The following is an 18,017-nucleotide window of genomic DNA, read 5'->3' on the forward strand; positions in this document are numbered from 1 at the left end:
CACACACACACGAGCTAGTCATACATCCAGTCAGCCACAGTCATACCCTGTCATAAGACTGAGTAAGTGCGTGCAGGAAGCTAGATCATTGTTTGAATAAAGACTGAAGACTGTGTGTGTGTGTGAGTGTGTGTGTGGGGGGGCTTGGGGGCTGTGAGGTCACTGCTACACAAACAGGCTGTGCACTGAAAAGTATTTACTGTAAGGCAGATGTGGGAAGCAAGGTTAGGAGGGGAATTACTAACCACCAGAACCAGTGCTAACCAACTTTGACTGTGGCGCTGAATTCTCCATTTATGTTTCAAAGTCATTGCAGCTTGATGGTTAAGTAGCAAGCGTTTTCAGAAAAGTTTGCCTCTTTAATTTCTGTAATCAAACTACGGGCAGCCATGGCAACCATCAACCAAAGCAATCGCAAGAAGGTTCCCCAGCCCCTCTTTAGGACAGACTTTTTCACATAATAACAAACAGCAACCTTCAACAAGTGTAAGAGCCATTTAATTTTTTGTTTCTATTGTTATGCATTTAGACACTAGGAAGTTGCTGCAATTATACAGGAAGGGGTTCATGTATTCAGGGAAGCGCAACAGTTTTTTGACCATGTTTCCTGCAGCAGGTATCCCGGCAGTGACAATCTGGAGTTGGGGTGCGTAAGTGAAATGAGAGCTGTGTGTTACAACTGTTACATTATAAAGAAAAAGCAGGCACAAAGATGTTTGGACTTGCGTACAGATGTGGGGCACGCACCAGAAACTGCTTAGGTGATGTGACACCAACGTGCCAGTTTATTGGAAAGTCGTTAGAGAAACCACTCGCCAAACAGTTGGGGAATACACATTTTTCTCTAGAAACCAATAGTGGTAGCGGGGATCGCCCGTCAGCGTCTTTAGGATGATGTCACTGTGCCTAAAGTGATGAAGTTTAACCGGTCACCCACTTATCGCGTTTGTCCTTCACCGGATTTCTGGAGCAACATTTCGACTTGGTGAATGAGCACTTTGCAACTTCTCATCGACACAGATCACATAAAAACCATCTGCGAATTTTACTCTGTACAACCCATTTCCACTCAAAATCAGTGTAAGCTTTTAATGTGACAGTGAACAGGAAGGCAAATATTTTTATTAAAGGGATTTATAGAGTAAACATGCTAGAATGCAAGACAGAACTTCACTGTTGGGAGTTACAAGACTGTTAGTCTGAACTTTGGCTTTGATTTTGAGTTTTCTATTCAGACTAATAAGAAAAAAAAGTTTGCATTAGTTAAAAAAGTAACCATGTAAGAAATTTAAAAGTAGAATTACATGGATATGGGTTAAAACAAAAACATGCCCTGGACACTCATTACCTCTTCCTGAATCAGGATATGTTCAGAGGAAACCTTTAGTGCCAATTTCCTTTATTTCATAAGAATACTCCTTAATGACGTTTGAGTTCATGAACAACAAACCAAAGTTACAATTAGTGAAGTAACAATGTGAGCCCTAATTACATGCCAGTGTTCTCCAATCATGCTCTTGAATCATATCTGTACTGGGTTACAGGTTACATTTAACAGAACTCTGGTAGCAAGAGGCTTTTTAATGGGAGACCTGTTTGATCTGTAATCTTATCAGCTGGATTTTGCAGCTTCCTGACAGAACAAAGAGCTTTTGCGCCAGACTGAATGGTTGACTTTGAGCGGTACGTTTTCGAATGAATCATAGTATGACTTAGGTCAATGATTGGGAATTTTCCACCAGACAGAAAGCTGTCAGCTCTACCTGCCACAATTGTTGCACAAACATTACCCAAAACCAGATAAGAGCGAAAACATTCACAGACTGGATCAGTAGGCACTGTTTAAACCAGAAAACAATCACACAGAGGGCAGCAGAGGGACTGACTGTGCAAAAGGACAGCTTATAGGAGTAAAAGAAGAGTCTGTATTACATAACTAGAATATTATATCGCAGCATATACAGACTTGTTGTGTGTGTGTGTGTGTGTCTGTGTGTGTGTTACTGAAGGAGAAACGGGGGGGATGGATGGTCATTCAGCAAAGGATGAAATGGGAAAAAAAAGGAGGGGAGGCACAAGGGGATGTTCATGGATGAGAGGGGGGAGGAAAAGGGTATAGAGTTTCCTGTCCCGTTCCCTCTCCCCCTCCCAGAAAGGTCACCAATGAGGCGCTCCGCACCACCTCAAAGAATCCCAGTCCACAGGAAGTGCAAAGCCTCGCTCCCTGGAGATTTATTTACAAAAAAAGAGAAAAAAAAAAAGCCATGGAGGAATGCTTTGCTCTCACACACACACACACACACACACACACACACACACACACGATGAGCAAGCATGCCTGTTAACATCCCTTTGCTTGATCCCTTCACCCCTCCCCATCTCCTATCCTGCTTCAATCCATATACACAGTCTCCTACGACCTTCCCTTTCTCTTTCTCACACACACACACACACACACACACACACACACACACACGGTGCTAACACTTGACAAAGGGTTAAGTGTGCGAGTGTCTGTTTTATTGCCAATTACTGCCACAGGATCCATTACAACTCTGCGCTGTTGATCACAGGATGCTAATGGCTCGGTGCAATAGCTGCAGGAGGCTGCAGAAGGACAAAGAGATAGAGGGCAATGGGACGAAACTGCAGGCATGCAGGGGGTGACACCCCTGCACCCCACACACGCAGACACACACACCCACAGATGAGCGCCTGGTTTCAGTCAAGATGGAATCTATTATTCCTTTGTTTCCCTGCAGCTTCTGGAGGGAACTGAGCCCAGCTAAGAGGGAGGAAGGGTGGGAGGATGTGTGTGTCAGTGTGTGTGTGTGTGTGTGTGTGTGTGTGTGTGTGTGAGATAGGGAGGGAGGGATGCAAGGCAGACTGCTGCATGTTAGCAACAACTGAGAAACAACTGGGAGACTGATCGAGAGAGTGCTAAGGGGAGGGGGCAAGCCACATGTCTGTGTGTGTGTCTCCAAGTGATGATGTGTGTAGATGACCAATCAGTAATGTCGAAGTGAGACCTCACAGAAAGAGGGAGAGCGAGACTGAGGGGGAAAAAAGGAGATTGGAGAGGTGATAAAGAAAAAGGAGACAAAGACAACCTCCCCGACACCCACACCCAGAGATTACTGACAAATGTCTGTTTACTCTCATAATTATCAAATTGGGCTTTATTAGTTTTCACTAGTTTTAAACTTTACAGCAACACCCATAAAGATAAAGTTTAAAACTATTATAAATAAGTATGTGGTTATAGCAACAACTAGTCAACAACTGGCCACAACTGTTGCAGATTTATCTGAATAACCACAACAAGAATCAGAAATCCTTTCCTCCATCCATCCACAGCTTTTCTTATGAATATTTTTCATATATGTATATTTTTGTCCTTTTTATGGAACAGATGTCAACAAACATGATTACAACATGTGCATGAGTCAAATCATAGGTGTTTTGGTGGCATCCTCATTATTATTATGTTATCAGGGACACCAAGTACAGCAGCTTTAGTATTTGTAAACGACAATCACAAACATGGTGGGATGCACAAGTTGGCAGCTAGGAAGGATAAGGGAAATTCTGGCTTAAAACAAGTAAAGATGGCAAGAAATAAATTAGTGAAGCTTTAACACAATAAAAATTTCACTTTAATCAGAAGAAGCTGTGAAATATGAGCAGCTCCAAAAACATTAAAAAAATTAATTATGACTAATGGCTGATGATTCAGTCTCTCAAGAAACACACACAGTTTAAAAACCCCCATTATAATTAATTTTAAAAAATCGTAGCTGCTCCTTAGGAGGGTCACAGAGGGTTAAATGGCAGCTTATGACGGAGCAGAATATGTGCATTGTGTATATATATCGTGTGTGTGTGTCTGACACACAGCTATGTGGAGTCTGGTTACAATCCAGCTCAGGAAACACCTCACTGCCCTGTCTGTCAACGTGTGTGTGTGTGTGTGTGTGTGTGTGTGTGTGTGTGTGTGTGTGTGTGTGTGTAGCAGTAAGACCTTATAAGGCTACATGGCTGCTCAACAGTTTCAATAGCAGGCGCGAAAAAGTGAGAGAGAGAGAGAGAGAGAGATGGCAACTGAAAATAAAATGAGTTTTTAAAAAAAGGGGAGAAAACAGGAAATGTGAGACTGAATGAATAAAAAGGCACAACCCAGACAGTATAAGGCAGAGTGGGGAGGGTGAGGAGGGGGGGAATGGAAAAGGTAACAGTACAAGAAAAAAAGAAAAAAGAAAATGAGACAGATAAATGGAACAAGAGGCCAAGAGGCTGCATGCCTTCCTCTCCTTTAGCCCATTACTCATCTTAATGCTGCATCTCTTTTCTCTCCTCTCTGCTACTCCAAATCTGTGAGCAACAGGCCTTGTGAGGCACATCAGATTTAACACTTAAAAACTTAATTTGGGCACAGATCATCCAAAATAGTAAGGTCAGGGTGCTCCATCAATAGTCAAATGCCAAATTATTCTAATGACTACTCTTGGCTATTCTAATGTCAAGGTTGATGTTTTGTTTTTTTTATTCAGAGGAACCGTAAAGTTTTTGGCAGAGATTCAGGATGGATGCTGTTCCCAACAAACGTCTTTATGGAAACTTGTATAGCAAAAATGTGTCCTCGAGACCTCTGGGGGAAAAAGGGCACATAATGTTTGTGATTTGTATTTGGCTCTCATCTTACAGATTGGTTTTGTGTGGGAGGGCATAAAGTCTGGTGAATACTTTTCCACATCTGCGCAAATCAATAAAATGTGTTCGAAACCTGAGCCATTTAAAAGCAGCTTAAACCCAGAGTCACTGTAAGCAACTCTTCCCCCTGACAGTCGCCCAAACAGTCAATGAGGACAGGGAGTTTTGATGGGTCGGTTGGTCACAGGATGAACAAGTGACCTCACAGATGGACAGTCAAGCCAGTCAGTCTCAGATCGACGTTATCAGCTGCTGACAGATCCTAGCCACACATGACAGGAAACCCCAAGTGTGAGTTTTTAAAAAGCTAGAAGATGACACGGAGCCCCTGCAAGCCAATTTGAGCTTAAAAACATTAAATTATCCCAAAGCTAGCCACATGAAATAGCCAGACTGCAGCGACACGAAGCTCAAATCACATTCTCTTTAACCCCAGAAATATATTTAATCGACTGGTAGTCTAATCCATTGAATTAGCAGCTACTAGTCAACTAGAAAAACTAGAGGGGGCAGCTTTATTAGATAGATTAGTTTGGATTTATCTGAGATTAGAAGCTTTTTCTTTTTTCTCTCCCTCTCCTCTTTAAACTGACAGGTCAGGATTACAACACGATTGACATTACTCTAACTCTGCTTTACCATTCGAGGGAAACACAACTACGGTCCCAATACACTCGACTTGACTGATGAAGATCAGCTCTCAGGCCTCTTTTCGCAACTCATTTGGGAACCAACATTTTTCAGCTCCACACATCAGGTATCACACACAAAGCTGCAGGAGGAAAAGAAAGAGAGGCAGGAAACTGTGTTTAGGGAAATGGCCTCTTCCTGTTTTTCTGCCCCGATGAGCTGATCTAGGAGTTTTGGTAAGAACCCACTCAGAAACACCACCTGCTGACACGAATGCGCTGTGAAACATTGCATATGTTGCTTCATAGTGGCACGACCCTGACCAGTCTACAGCTGCTGAAATAGCGTGCGCTTTCTGTTGCTTTCAGTGCTTTAAATGAGCATTCACACAGGAAGCAACTAACAGTCAAAATCATTCAGTGTAATTAGAATATCACAGGATCTGCTCGGGTATGCACCTTAACAACAGGACTAGAGATGTTCAGACAAGGACTCAAACACAATAACTGGGGTAATATACTATGCGTGTTTGTTGGTGTGAAGATGGTACCTTGATGTCAAAGTTGCATTCAAACCGCTTGATGAGGACGATGAAGTTGCCCGTCAAGTTTTCCTTCGGCGGGGGTTCGATGGGCTCGCAGGCATTTTCTGGTCGAGCGCCAATCAGGAAGCCCTGTGGGGATATTATGAAGGGACAATGTGACTTCCATCCAAATTTATCTTTATTTGGTTCACTTATATCACAAGTTAAATAAGTTGATTTCATTAAATGAAGTCAACTTAATTAAATCACTTTTTCAAACTTCTGCTCATATCTGTGGTGCCATTTTTCAGTCCTTTCCAAGATTACATTGTAGTCAAGATTTCTGGGATCTGCGTGTGCCTGTGCGTGGCTAACAAGCATAAACAACACAGTTTCATTCCTTAATCTAAAGCTCTAAACCTTTCTCCACCTAGATAAGCAGCATCCATCAAGAAAACTGGAGAAAAGAAAATGCTGGCAAACAATGTTTGCAACCCTACATGCACAATATTCATTTGACATTGTGATGCATGTATAATGAATGCAAAACTTTCCACTGGAATGAAGACACATACATATTACAGTCAGCTACATATCAAGGATGCTGTTGTTCTCAGATTGTCTCAAAACTCTGATCCTCTTTCTTCTTCTCTGCTGCTGCTTCCTGCCTCAGTAACATAGCCAACAACAGTTTTGAAGTGACGGACGAGAAGAAGATGGTGAGAAGAAGAAGAAAGAGAAAGCCTGGGAGTGATAAAAGAAAGATATACAAAAGCATAGACAGCAAAAGATACAAAAGATAGCTGAGGACAAAAATAGGAAAACCACAAAAAAAATTGAATCAAGACAAAAATAGAAGTGACTAAGCAAAGAACCAGATGAGATGCATGGAGAAGAAATCAAGACGAGGAGAGCTATTTCAAAAACCTCTGCCGCTTTAATGGAAGTGTAACCAACACCAGTGTGTGTGTCTAAGGCAGGGTGGTAGACAGGAAGTGTGAGCTGCTGTGGGACTCTGGGACTCTGCCTTCACTTCCATCGCTCTGTGTTTCTCTCTTACACGTATACAAAGCCAGCCCAGTATATCAAAGAGAGTCAGCACTTTCTACCACACACATAAGGCCAGTTTCAACCAGCAGGAAACTGATATTCTTTGTGCACATCTTGCCAGCTGCCACACCTCTGTGCCTCCAGAACACCGGCTGAACTCCACACGGGAAATGCCTAACAAATCAGCTGGAAGTTAACGACAGCACGGAAGCGAAAGCTGCTGACTAAACGCAGTGTCTGGTTGTAGTTTAACATTAACGGGAAGATCAAATTCAAAGACCAGGGAGCTCTCTGGAATCTCACAGACCGGAGGAACGTGAGGAATCACCCGCTTCCCACATTGTCGTCACCTCTGGGTGCCTCCAGCACAGCCCAGCCTTGCTGTTAAATGACATCACTGTGCTACTGCCTCACATTCCTCCTGACTCCTGAAACCAGTGGCAAGAGCGCCCTCTGTTGTACATAAAAAGCAATTAAAAAAGACCCCCAAAACATCTGCAAGTACTGCAGAATGCAGAGACAGGAGCCGGCAAAGAAACAGGAAATACCTGGGGGTGGATCCTGAAAATACAAACCGAGATGACACAAATGTTCTGCTTGTGCAACGAGACCGCACTTAACCAGCAGACGATATCACCTGAAATTCTAATTAAATCAACATCTAGGCATTTTTTAAACAATAATAAAGACAGCGCACCTCAGCTGTGATGCTTCCAGAGATGTGAAAAAAGGTTAAACACATTACAGATAAAATACATTTTAAAACTAACTCTTAAAAAGCATTAATTTATTCCGTAACGGGATTTTTTTTTAACCCATCATAGCAAGAAAACCAAATGTGGAAGAAGCACCATCTGAGGACAACTCATTTAACATGATTATGATGGAAAGAATGCAGTGGTTCAAATATTCTTACACAAGCACTTTTGCACAATTAACCAGCTGCGAATGTCACAAAGAACACAGTGAAGAGGTGGGACTGCAGAGCTGCTGCGGTAGTAGCAATTAACCCAGCAAAGTATTTTCTTTAAATCTCCCTTCAAATAAAGGCTAATAATTAATAAAACCTGTTAGTGGAGTAGCGCTCTCCAAAATAAAACTGCTAATCACATTTAAAGAGAGTCAGCGTTAAATAGGATCAGAAAACGATTTAATTTCTTCTCCTTCTACTGACTAGAGTACAAACAACTGCAGAGAGTGCTAACAGAGTGCCTAAGTGCCAACAAACTGTGGGACTTTGTGTTGCTGCAGAATTCGAGAGCCAAGCCAACTCTTTCAAATGATTGCACAGTGATTACACTTAATCCCGTCAGTGTAAATCTCACCACAGGGCTCGTTTGCAGCTTTGCTCGGGGTTGAGAGAGATAGAAACAAAGCAATTAATAACTCGCTCGACCGAGGCTCTCTGTAAGCAGATTAAAACCTGTGTGATTCCACTCTCAGATATGATGATTTCCATTACTTCACCTGCATAAAGCACTTCAAAACCCGACCTCATGCATGGCCACAAGAGGAAGGAGGTGAAGCTGCGAGAGCTTGCTTTCACTCAGACAGACACTGACTTCACCTTGTTTATTGTTACATTTTGGGTTTTCTTGGTTTTTGGACAATCTTACTGAAACGTATTGCACTCAACCTGGACAGAAATAACGCTGACGCAGTACAGCTGCAGTGTACATGTGTTTAAAAAAAAAAAAGGAGGGGGGGTATGTTTGTGGGTCACATTTTACTGAGGAGATGTGTGTGTCCCAGAATTAGACAGAACAGAAGAGATCCTGGGTTCATCAACTTCTTGAGATCTTGTTGGCAGAGTTGGGATCACATCTGAGGAGGCAGAGAAATCGACCCAGAGCAGCTTCTAGCTATGTGACGAGGTAAAATAGTAAAATAACACTATTTCCGTATCATTGTATATTCAGTACCAGGCTGTATTTTGAGCTATGAGCGCACTCGTTGTCAAACGCAGTGGTCTGACTGGTCAGATCCATTTATGGGGGGAAAAAATTAAGAAGAAGAAAAAATAAATATAGTTTGGTCTGAAGAGTAAAACTCACAAATTGGTCTTGTGAAATTATGCGATTGGTGTAAACAGCTGCATTAAGAATAAGTGAGTCTGAAAAATATTTTTAATGCACAAAATATTGCACAGATTTCATGCATTCAGTGTGTAAATGCTTTAACCCTTGTCAGAATCGGTTAAGGCCTGGTTAGCCAAAAAGCACAAAGTTACTCATCAGCACACCAATTATAGCTCAAAGTTTCCGGAAATTATTCTCAGCAAAATACAAAAAGTTGGAGTGAGAGACACAATTGAAGTTTTCATCTTCTCAAGTATTCAGAAGATCCTTGCTTCAAACACAGTTCAGAAAGAGTATAAAGCTTGATTAAGTCATCCAGACACAAACAATAATTAGAACTATCTGGTGCAACCCATGTGCTGTAAGGCTCAGGTCTGAATCTGACCTGAGATCACTCCCTGGTCGTCCTCTCGGCTTTCCTGCCTTCTCTCTACTGTGGTTTAACAAACACATTTGCAGAACACAGCCATCTATGATTGATGATGATTACTGAGCTATAGTACAGTAATCACAGCTATTTACTACATGTACTACAGTAATGATGTAGTAGTTCAGACAGTTTTTTTGAATTAGTCTTTAAATGCAGCATTAGATCCATTTAAATAATAGAAAGCTCTTCATTTTTAAACGGGTGCCTGAGATTCATTTAGCAACAACAGTGGCAGGTGTAGCTGTAGAAGGTTCGCGTTTAGCCAAACTTTCAAACGAGTCACACAAAATGATCTGTATTCCTATTATTTTGGCATGTTTTATACGGTACGAACATGTGTGTACTTTACTGCTGCTCAGATTCGGTCACCATCTGCTGCTGCATGAGCCAAACCGCGGACTTTCCAGAGTAGACTTTAGCGAGATGCTTGAAACTGTGTCTACTGACCAGGCTTGAATTGGGGAATTGAAAGTGGGTAAAAAAATAATATATATATAAAAAAAAGGAATGAAAACAAAACATCTGAAACTGGGGTGGTATGCAAATAACTCAACTGCATAAAGGAAAAAGGGGGGAGGAGGGGGGGCGCGTTATTTCAAGTTGGATTTATTATTGTCTTTAAAAAATAAATAAATAAATAAATAAACAGGAGGTCACAGTACCCAGATGATTCCTTCCAGAATCACCTGCAGAGCTGATAAAGACTAAAACTTTCCATGATGGTGAACTTTGTACAATATTTCACTTCACACCACATGCTGGTGCCAAATGGTATTGTAATTGACCGTGTCGGCAATAATATCACAACCAATCGTAAGCTGCTGCCAACCAGTCACCTTGCACTTCTAATCCAGGTCTGACCAGATGTGAACTTTGAACTCTCAGATATAAAATGTCATTACCAAAGACTGGACAGAAGCAAGTCTCAAAATCCAGCTGCAATTTCCAAACGCCTTTGGGCACTTTCTGTGGTCACAGGACATTAAAAAAGGGGAAATATAGAATCTCCAATCAAATGTGTCAAAACCTGATGAAAAAAAAAGAAGAAGTTTGTCGAGCTTCCTGTTCCTCGAAGTAATTTTTCCATTACCAATTTGGCTGTTGCAAAGTTCTCCCAAAGATTTAAAACCAAAATTGTTTCAGTGGGGTGTTCTTCTATACAATGTCTGCCATCATTTTATCTAATCAGACAGTGGAGTGGTTTACACATTCCCAGGAGGAGACATGAAGCCCTTGGGGGTTGCATCAGCAAGGTACCCGGTGTAAAATTCTTAAATCTGTGAAAATGTTGTCAAACTCACTTAAAAATTTGAGTTTTGCTAACAAAACAAAACATGTTTTATTGTGTCAGAATGAACTTAAACTTGAAATCTAACCAGTTTAATCAATCTAACCAAATTTCAAAAAATTTCCTCAGAGTGATCCTGATGTATAATATTCACATGTAAGGGACAACCTGACTACATAAACCTCTGCCGACGACTGTCTACAGCACAAAAGGCCTAAAACAACTTAAAATCACCAAGTAAAAAAGTATCTGTGCTTATGTATTTACCTTTGAACATATACATGTTTTGACCACACTAGCATTAAAAGGAAAAACAAACCTTCACCAGTTTCTGCATCCTTAAATCTCACAGAACTTTTCCGTCGTGCTGCACATTAACCCCATCTCTATCTCACGTTGGGTACATATATGTTTGCAGTAGCTTTGCATTGAGACTGTAAACAGCCCACGCTGTGCAAGTGGAAACAGCGAAGGCTCTGTTTGAAGCTTCGTCCAGCCCCAAGGGGGAATCCTCTGGAAATAAACAAGCGTGTGTTGCCTTGTGATGCCAAAGGTTTTTATTGGCATTGCAGAGGAGCAAGAGTCTTACAGTCTAACAAGTTCTCAACAAACACTGCAAGTAACGGGAGTATGCATTCAGAAGGAACTTTGGAGGTGACACCGCAGTCTACGACCCCTTTGCAAGAATTTTAGTAAGTCAATTCCACTTCCTTAAATGGCTCTAACAGTTTTACACCAAACACCAAGCGCAAAGGTGCACTGTATGTGTGTTAAAAGGAAGGATGTAGCAGTAAAAGAAATCCAAATTACAAACACGTGGCTGTATGCCTCGCTCAACTAGCCAAGTTCATATTCAAGTTGTTGCAACCCTACCAGAATCATGTCATGGTGCTCTTAAATTCAGATAAGTGTGATCAATATAAACGACCTAGTACAGATCATTTAACTCTCACATTAAACAGAAAATACAAAACAAGGCACAAAGCATGTCACTATCAGCTTGGTTTGGTGTGAAAAGCCTTTGTATGATAACAACAAGCGAGCTCTTCACTGTGGGAAGCACCACAATAACCCGCTTAGGCAGCAGACATGAATCAGCCCTTCTGTTTGTGAGCTTTGTAGGAGAACCACTGAGAGGACTGCTGGTTGCACAGTGTCATACAGAAGCCTCACAACAACACAGACTATTACAAACCTCAACACTAAGCAACAATGCTTAACAGCACCTTCACCACATATAATTAAATCTTAACAGCCCTTCATTTGAGCCCATCTGGGGTGTGATCTGCAAGTCTCTGTAGTAGAGTTGCACATTTTATAAAAATCAGCCTTTCATGTTGGCAACTATTTTGTTTTCTATTGATATTTCCACGGTTTTCATAAACTTAGTCATGTTAATGCAATTTTAGAAGCATTAAAGATTACATGCATTTAAAAGGTTTTTTCTGTCACATGCATCAACACGTTTTCTACAACCAGGTTTTGTTCTGACTGTACATGTAACGATCTTTACTTTGCTCAGATTTCAGGACATGTGAAATAGTTTTCCTCGAGTTTGGGAACTTGCTCTTTTTGCATCTTAGCTGTTTAAACTTTAATCCATTGGAGCTGTAAAGTGAAAATTTCCCAGGAAACATCTGAACCAGAACTCATAAAAACAAACCTGGTGCCTCTTTGCACTCACCTTAAGTCCATCGCTGGGGAGCCGGTAGCCAAACCTTGCGGGCAAATCATCAAAGGTGTTCGTTTTGTTGTCAAATGAGAACTGAAAGAAAGGAAAACTAAATCACCAGCAGTTCAAGACACTTATGAAAAAATAAAGAGGCAGGTTTAGTTTCTTAATCTAATGGTTTTCCTTTAAGAAGCATAACTAGTCTTCTAAATGCGTTTGTGTAAAGGATTACTTACAGCAGTGATGTCGGCCTCCACGGGCAGCAGGTTAAGGAAGGCGAAGAGCTGAACGGTGAAGATGGTGTAAATCTGTGTGGCCGACAGCATCAGCATTCCCAGGGACAGCAGCATTTTGGCATCACTTTGCAACCCCCAGCTGCGATGCCACTCACTTATAACGACACGAAGCAGGCACACAAATGACCACGCACGCTGGCCGGTAGCTGGACCCCGAAACGCCAACTGTTGTGGTCACACCTGGAAAAGACATCGGTGTACACTTACATCCATTTTAAAAGCCTAAACACCATATCCATGGTATTATTTCACCAAATCTGACAACCTCACGCATACTTAGCAGTCATATGACTCTGACTATGAACTCCAAAGTCAACCCAGATTCTGCCCATCAAGCCATCGACACCTTCACGCAAAAAAAAGGTGGTGTGATGACCAGTCGCAGACAAGAACGGGTCTAAAGAGGAGCACACGATAAAGCTAAATAAATGAGAACTTAACACTTAACATAACACTGCGTAAAAACAGAGGTGAACGCAAAAAACTACATAAAAGGGATACTGAAGGTGGGGGGCGGCGTAGCAAATTTCAGAAAAATTGCAAATTTGCCAGGAATAACTCAGAAAATAGCATTTTTTTGTCAAGGAAACTCAGCGCTTCGCACATCAGGTTTACTGTCCACCATGCCAATATTAGATGACCTAATTAAATTATACTTTTTAAATGGACTTAGCAAAAAATATTTGTGATTTTAGCTCAGTATCACCACATTATGATAAGCACCCAGCCTGTAATGAAACTTTGTGAACTGGGTCTACTCAAAAGTAAACAACACACTGATTTGAATGAGGGGATAGCCTTTGTATGAAGAACTACAGCAGGGAGGACAGATGTAAGGATACTGGTGGTTGATTGCTGCAAGATTATTATCTCTCTCTGAATTTTACACCCTTCCCCCAAAATGACAAGAAGGATTTCCAAATCTTCTATTAGATCAACAGGAAGCTTTATAAGGGGACTCTAGGGCTATAGAGGCCTATAAATAAATAAATAAATAAAGCAGGGAATAAAGTTTATTCCAGGGTTTAGACAGTTTGTAGAAACCAGACCCTCTTAATGTCCAAAGACCTTCTAGGAATCAGGTTGTTCTCTTACAAGAGAACTGACAGATCAGCAGACACATCTTTGATATATGTTCACAAGTGAATCCTTTAATAATACTGAAAGCCAACAACTAAACCAGACGCTGCTTTCTTAAATTCAAAATGTTTTTTTTTTTTTTCATAGTTTAGCCCACAGCAGAGTTCAAAGTGGCCAAGTATCAGGTTTGTCAAACACATGAGCTACAGTGCTTGTCAGGTTTCATCCATCGACATATTAGACTGTTTGATAATGCTTTCTAATGTTTAGAGGTTGCTGCAGCAATGCATAAGCCTCATCCTGAGTGTAGTCTTACTCCATTTCCAGTACATCCGGTAAACACAAAGCATTCATTTAAAATCTGAGTGTAATTTTGTGCAATATCTGTTAATTTTGAAGAATCATACACTTAATTTTTTTGTCCAGGAAAAAAAAAAGACAACTTATCAACTGTAGCACCTCCCCTGTGTCTCCTCTCATTGTTCTTATTAATAAACTTTACAGACAAGTGTGAGCAGGGTATAAATCCCAGGTTTAGTATCAGAAAATCTTTTTTTTTTTTTGGGATGCTTGGAGGGACCATTATTGAGGGGCAAACAAAGACAAAAAGCATGACTTCCAGGCTGCTATTGGAGCAAATTTTCATTAGATTATCACTGCGAGTCAATATTAGAATATCATGTTGAGTTGTAGAGCTAAAAGGGATCAAGGTCGCAAAGTGGAGGGGAGCATGTGATTTGGTCAGGAGAAATTAAGAGCTGAAGGCCCTCCAGGCTTAGGTGTTATTGCCAAATTGGAGAAGCAGTTCATGAGGAGTTTCAAGTTTACTGTGTGCCTTTCAGAGAAAACATTTTCTAATCAGATCAATACAGGAAGAGCGTGTGAGTCAGAAGGATGTGTATGCGATGTGAACTCTTCATCTTATGTGTATGCTTAAGATGTAATGCACTGACAGACTAGTGCCACATGTCTAGTTTATCTAGATTACTGTAGCAGCGATGCTGGGTACAGATGGGAACTAACAACTTTAGCAACACCAGTTCTCACTTATTATTAAGGTACTATATGTAAACTTGAGACTTGTAGCATTGTTGCCTCGAAGTAAACATTTTTTTAATCATTATAATCTGGAAATAAAAAGTGAGTTTAATAATAATGTTCTCTTTTTCGTTTCCTAAAATTAGTGATTTAAATGTATATAAAAATATCCGCTTGTACAAATAACAGGCAAAACTTCTTTCAATCTGAGCTACAAACAAACTATTGTGGATTTAATCATGAATCACGCCCATTTTAGCAGCCAATCTGCACAGTCACTTTAAATTGTTTACTTCTGAGCTCTGATCACATCTGTGTGAAACAAAAGTGCTGTTATGTAACTTTCCCTACTGTCCTGCTAATGCTGCAGCCGTTTCCCACAAAACAAGGTTTTACTGAGCACCTCGACTACAGCATGTTGCTTTGTGAGGGCAGAGCCTGATGCACTCAGCCAAGTCAAACAATCTCAAAACAAAAGTACTTTTAATCAGAGAGATGTGGAACTTTATGTACTTTCTCTTTAGCTTCTGCTTTACTTAACTAACTGTTTCCAGCCAATCAGGACTCATTACAAATTTGTCTTCTTTTCTTTTAGAGAGCTAGATAGACAGATATAATATGAGATGTTTTCTTTAAAGACAATTTCAAATAATGAGGTTAGCATAAATAAAGTAATCCATGTGAGGTGCAAGCTCTGCATACTCAAAGCCTGCATGAAAACCTAGTTTAAGATGACTTGCAGAGCTCCTCTAGTGGAGTCCATGAAATGTGTACATACAGCTAGAAAGAGGCATAATAAATCCCCTTCACTATCCAAGTCTTGAAAAGAATAGATTCTTTTGTTCACACAAAAAAGCAAAAAACTATTTAAAATTTTACATTTATTATTACATTTAATAATTCAGTTTCTTCTATCCACTTAATATTAAATCTGGAATGTACCCGTACTTACATAGCATCTTTCTACCCAGCTGAGGACCTAAAGAGGTTTATACTACAAATGCCATTCACCCAATCACACACACATTCATACACCACTTTCATCTATGCCTAAGAGCTTTCTAACATTCACACACGCTCCAGTGGATGCAACATGGGATTCAGCATCTCGCCCAAGGTTACTTCAGCATGTGTAACTTAACTCTGTTAACACTTGTGAAGAGAAGACTAGTTCATGTTGTGTCACGGTAGCACAAAGCATTCACATGGTACTGCCGTCTGCACACAGAAAAATCAGCTCTGCAGCAGTTTTACCGTGTGTACTTCACATTATCATAACCCGTCAACCACATTGGGCTAGAGAGGAAATTCAAAAGGTTCCTGAATGATGAGAATTATTTTGTCATTCTACAGCCAAACTTACAAAATAACTCCAGGCAGCATGTGTGATACTTGGGTGTTAAAGGATTAACAAGGAATGCAACTAAACTGAGCTAAGAGCTGGGGTTACAAGAGCTGCCAGAATCCGCTTCCATCATTCTGTCTGACTGACAACCATCCCATGAGAAACCTCCACAAACTGAGCTCTCACACGAACCTAATACAGGTGACAAAGGTGAAGCCATGGAGTTGAGAGTTGGGAATCAGCACCAACATGCCAACGGTGAGGAGATGGCCATCAAGGTTGAATGTGTGAAGACCAAAAACACCCACAGCTGCACACTGAAATCAAATCCTACTTCTGTCACCTGTATTAGGTATAATTGAGAGCTGGGTTTGTGGAGGATATTCTATCAATAAAGTAGTGTGATGCAGAGAGATAGTAAGCCTAATAACTGCTTTTGGCTGGCCAGAAGAAAAGTCACTTACATCCACTCCAAGAATTTCATCCATCAAGATGAAATAAAAATATGACATGATATTATTACTGTCATCGCGCTGTGCCCTGGTCCTGGGTCTCAGTCACGGATCTATGAGGACTCCACCCAACACGATATGTTTTAAAATGGCATTGCACCTAATGAATTCACAAGGTAAATAATTTGGTTCGTTATTATTTAATGATCCATGACATACAGACTTAAAGCCGCCTATCTCAGTGAGTCTATGCATAGAAAAGATGAGCTATGGCGGTACATACAGTACAACATAAACTTATAAACCCAACACTAAAGTTTATTTCCACAACGTGATAGAGCTATCGATTAATCCAAAGAAAAAAATGTTCAAACATGCTTTCTTACCACAGTCTTCATTCTCAACGACAAAAGCTGCTTACAACTATTAGACCTAAATCCAACAAATTATTAGCAAGTAAGGTGAAAACTGTGGCAGTATAGCCAGAAAAAAAGACTAAACCGGAGTAAAATAGTAGTTTTCTTTCTTAATAACTAAAAAAGCTCAAAGGGGAAGTGAAAGCAACATTGCGGGGACCTGCAGTGAGCACATGATGACTACACATCAAATGACAGCAGCATTTTACGGAAAAATCTCGTGAGATGACGGCAAGATGGACATATTTAATTATTAGTGTGCCTGAAATGAGTGACATGAAGAAACACACTCCCAATTTTTTCAACGACACATCAGAAAACTGTTTAACCAACCCCCAGAGAATAATTATACCCCTTACACACAAGACAGTGCATGATAATGACAGCGGTAATGTCAAGCACTTTAAAATAGAAACGCTTTTTGCGGATGTAGCTGTGTACATAAATAAATCAGGGAGGACACCCTAAAAGGTGTGCAGCTAGCTACAAAAACAGAGCGTCCCTCTACAAGGCTTAGCATTAGGTTAGCATGGGTGGCTAGTCCGCTTCTCCCGGGTGTTTACCTTTATTTCTGCTTGCGCGTTTATCTCGTCCAGGAACTGAGCTGCTGACAGCGACATAGCTTTCCTCTGCTGTAGGCTGTGTAAAGATACATATGCAAGTAGAAAGTTTTGATATACTACATTCCGTTAGAGCGGAGGGTTAAAAAACCCGACCGTAAACAGTTTAATCCCCTCCGCTAGCTTCTTCTTTCAAGTGATAGCACACACTTCCGCTACTCTACTTCCAGCTTCTTATTGGATAAAGCACCTGTCAATAGTCAGCTTTTCCGGAAGTGACTCAAGACGTAAACAGATCCACGTGACGGTTACAATCATTTGCCGTTAACAGCCTTGTTCAGCCTTGTCCTTGTACATTTACAGCTGCACTGCAGTGGCTTCAGAGATTTCAGGAGATTTCCTGCTAACAGAATACAAAATTGGAAGAAACCATATATTTTAAACCGGGG

The 18,017-nt window shown here is 40.8% G+C and overlaps 1 protein-coding gene across 1 annotated transcript in view; it reads right to left on the bottom strand.

Moving 5' to 3' along the window:
* The window catches only part of rnf13 (ring finger protein 13), a 36,751-nt gene extending 18,958 nt beyond the window's left edge, over nucleotides 1-17,793 (bottom strand). The window contains exons 1-4 of the mRNA XM_003455361.5: nucleotides 17,572-17,793; nucleotides 12,618-12,857; nucleotides 12,394-12,474; nucleotides 5,891-6,013 (exon numbers count right to left, since the gene is read on the bottom strand). Coding sequence (XP_003455409.1) covers nucleotides 5,891-6,013; nucleotides 12,394-12,474; nucleotides 12,618-12,731 — 318 coding nt within the window. The 5' untranslated portion in view covers nucleotides 12,732-12,857; nucleotides 17,572-17,793. The remainder of the gene's footprint in view (nucleotides 1-5,890; nucleotides 6,014-12,393; nucleotides 12,475-12,617; nucleotides 12,858-17,571) is intronic.
* Between the last annotated feature and the right edge of the window lie 224 nt (nucleotides 17,794-18,017).

Source organism: Oreochromis niloticus, linkage group LG15 (assembly GCF_001858045.2).
Source record: "Oreochromis niloticus isolate F11D_XX linkage group LG15, O_niloticus_UMD_NMBU, whole genome shotgun sequence".
NCBI lineage: Eukaryota > Metazoa > Chordata > Actinopteri > Cichliformes > Cichlidae > Oreochromis > Oreochromis niloticus.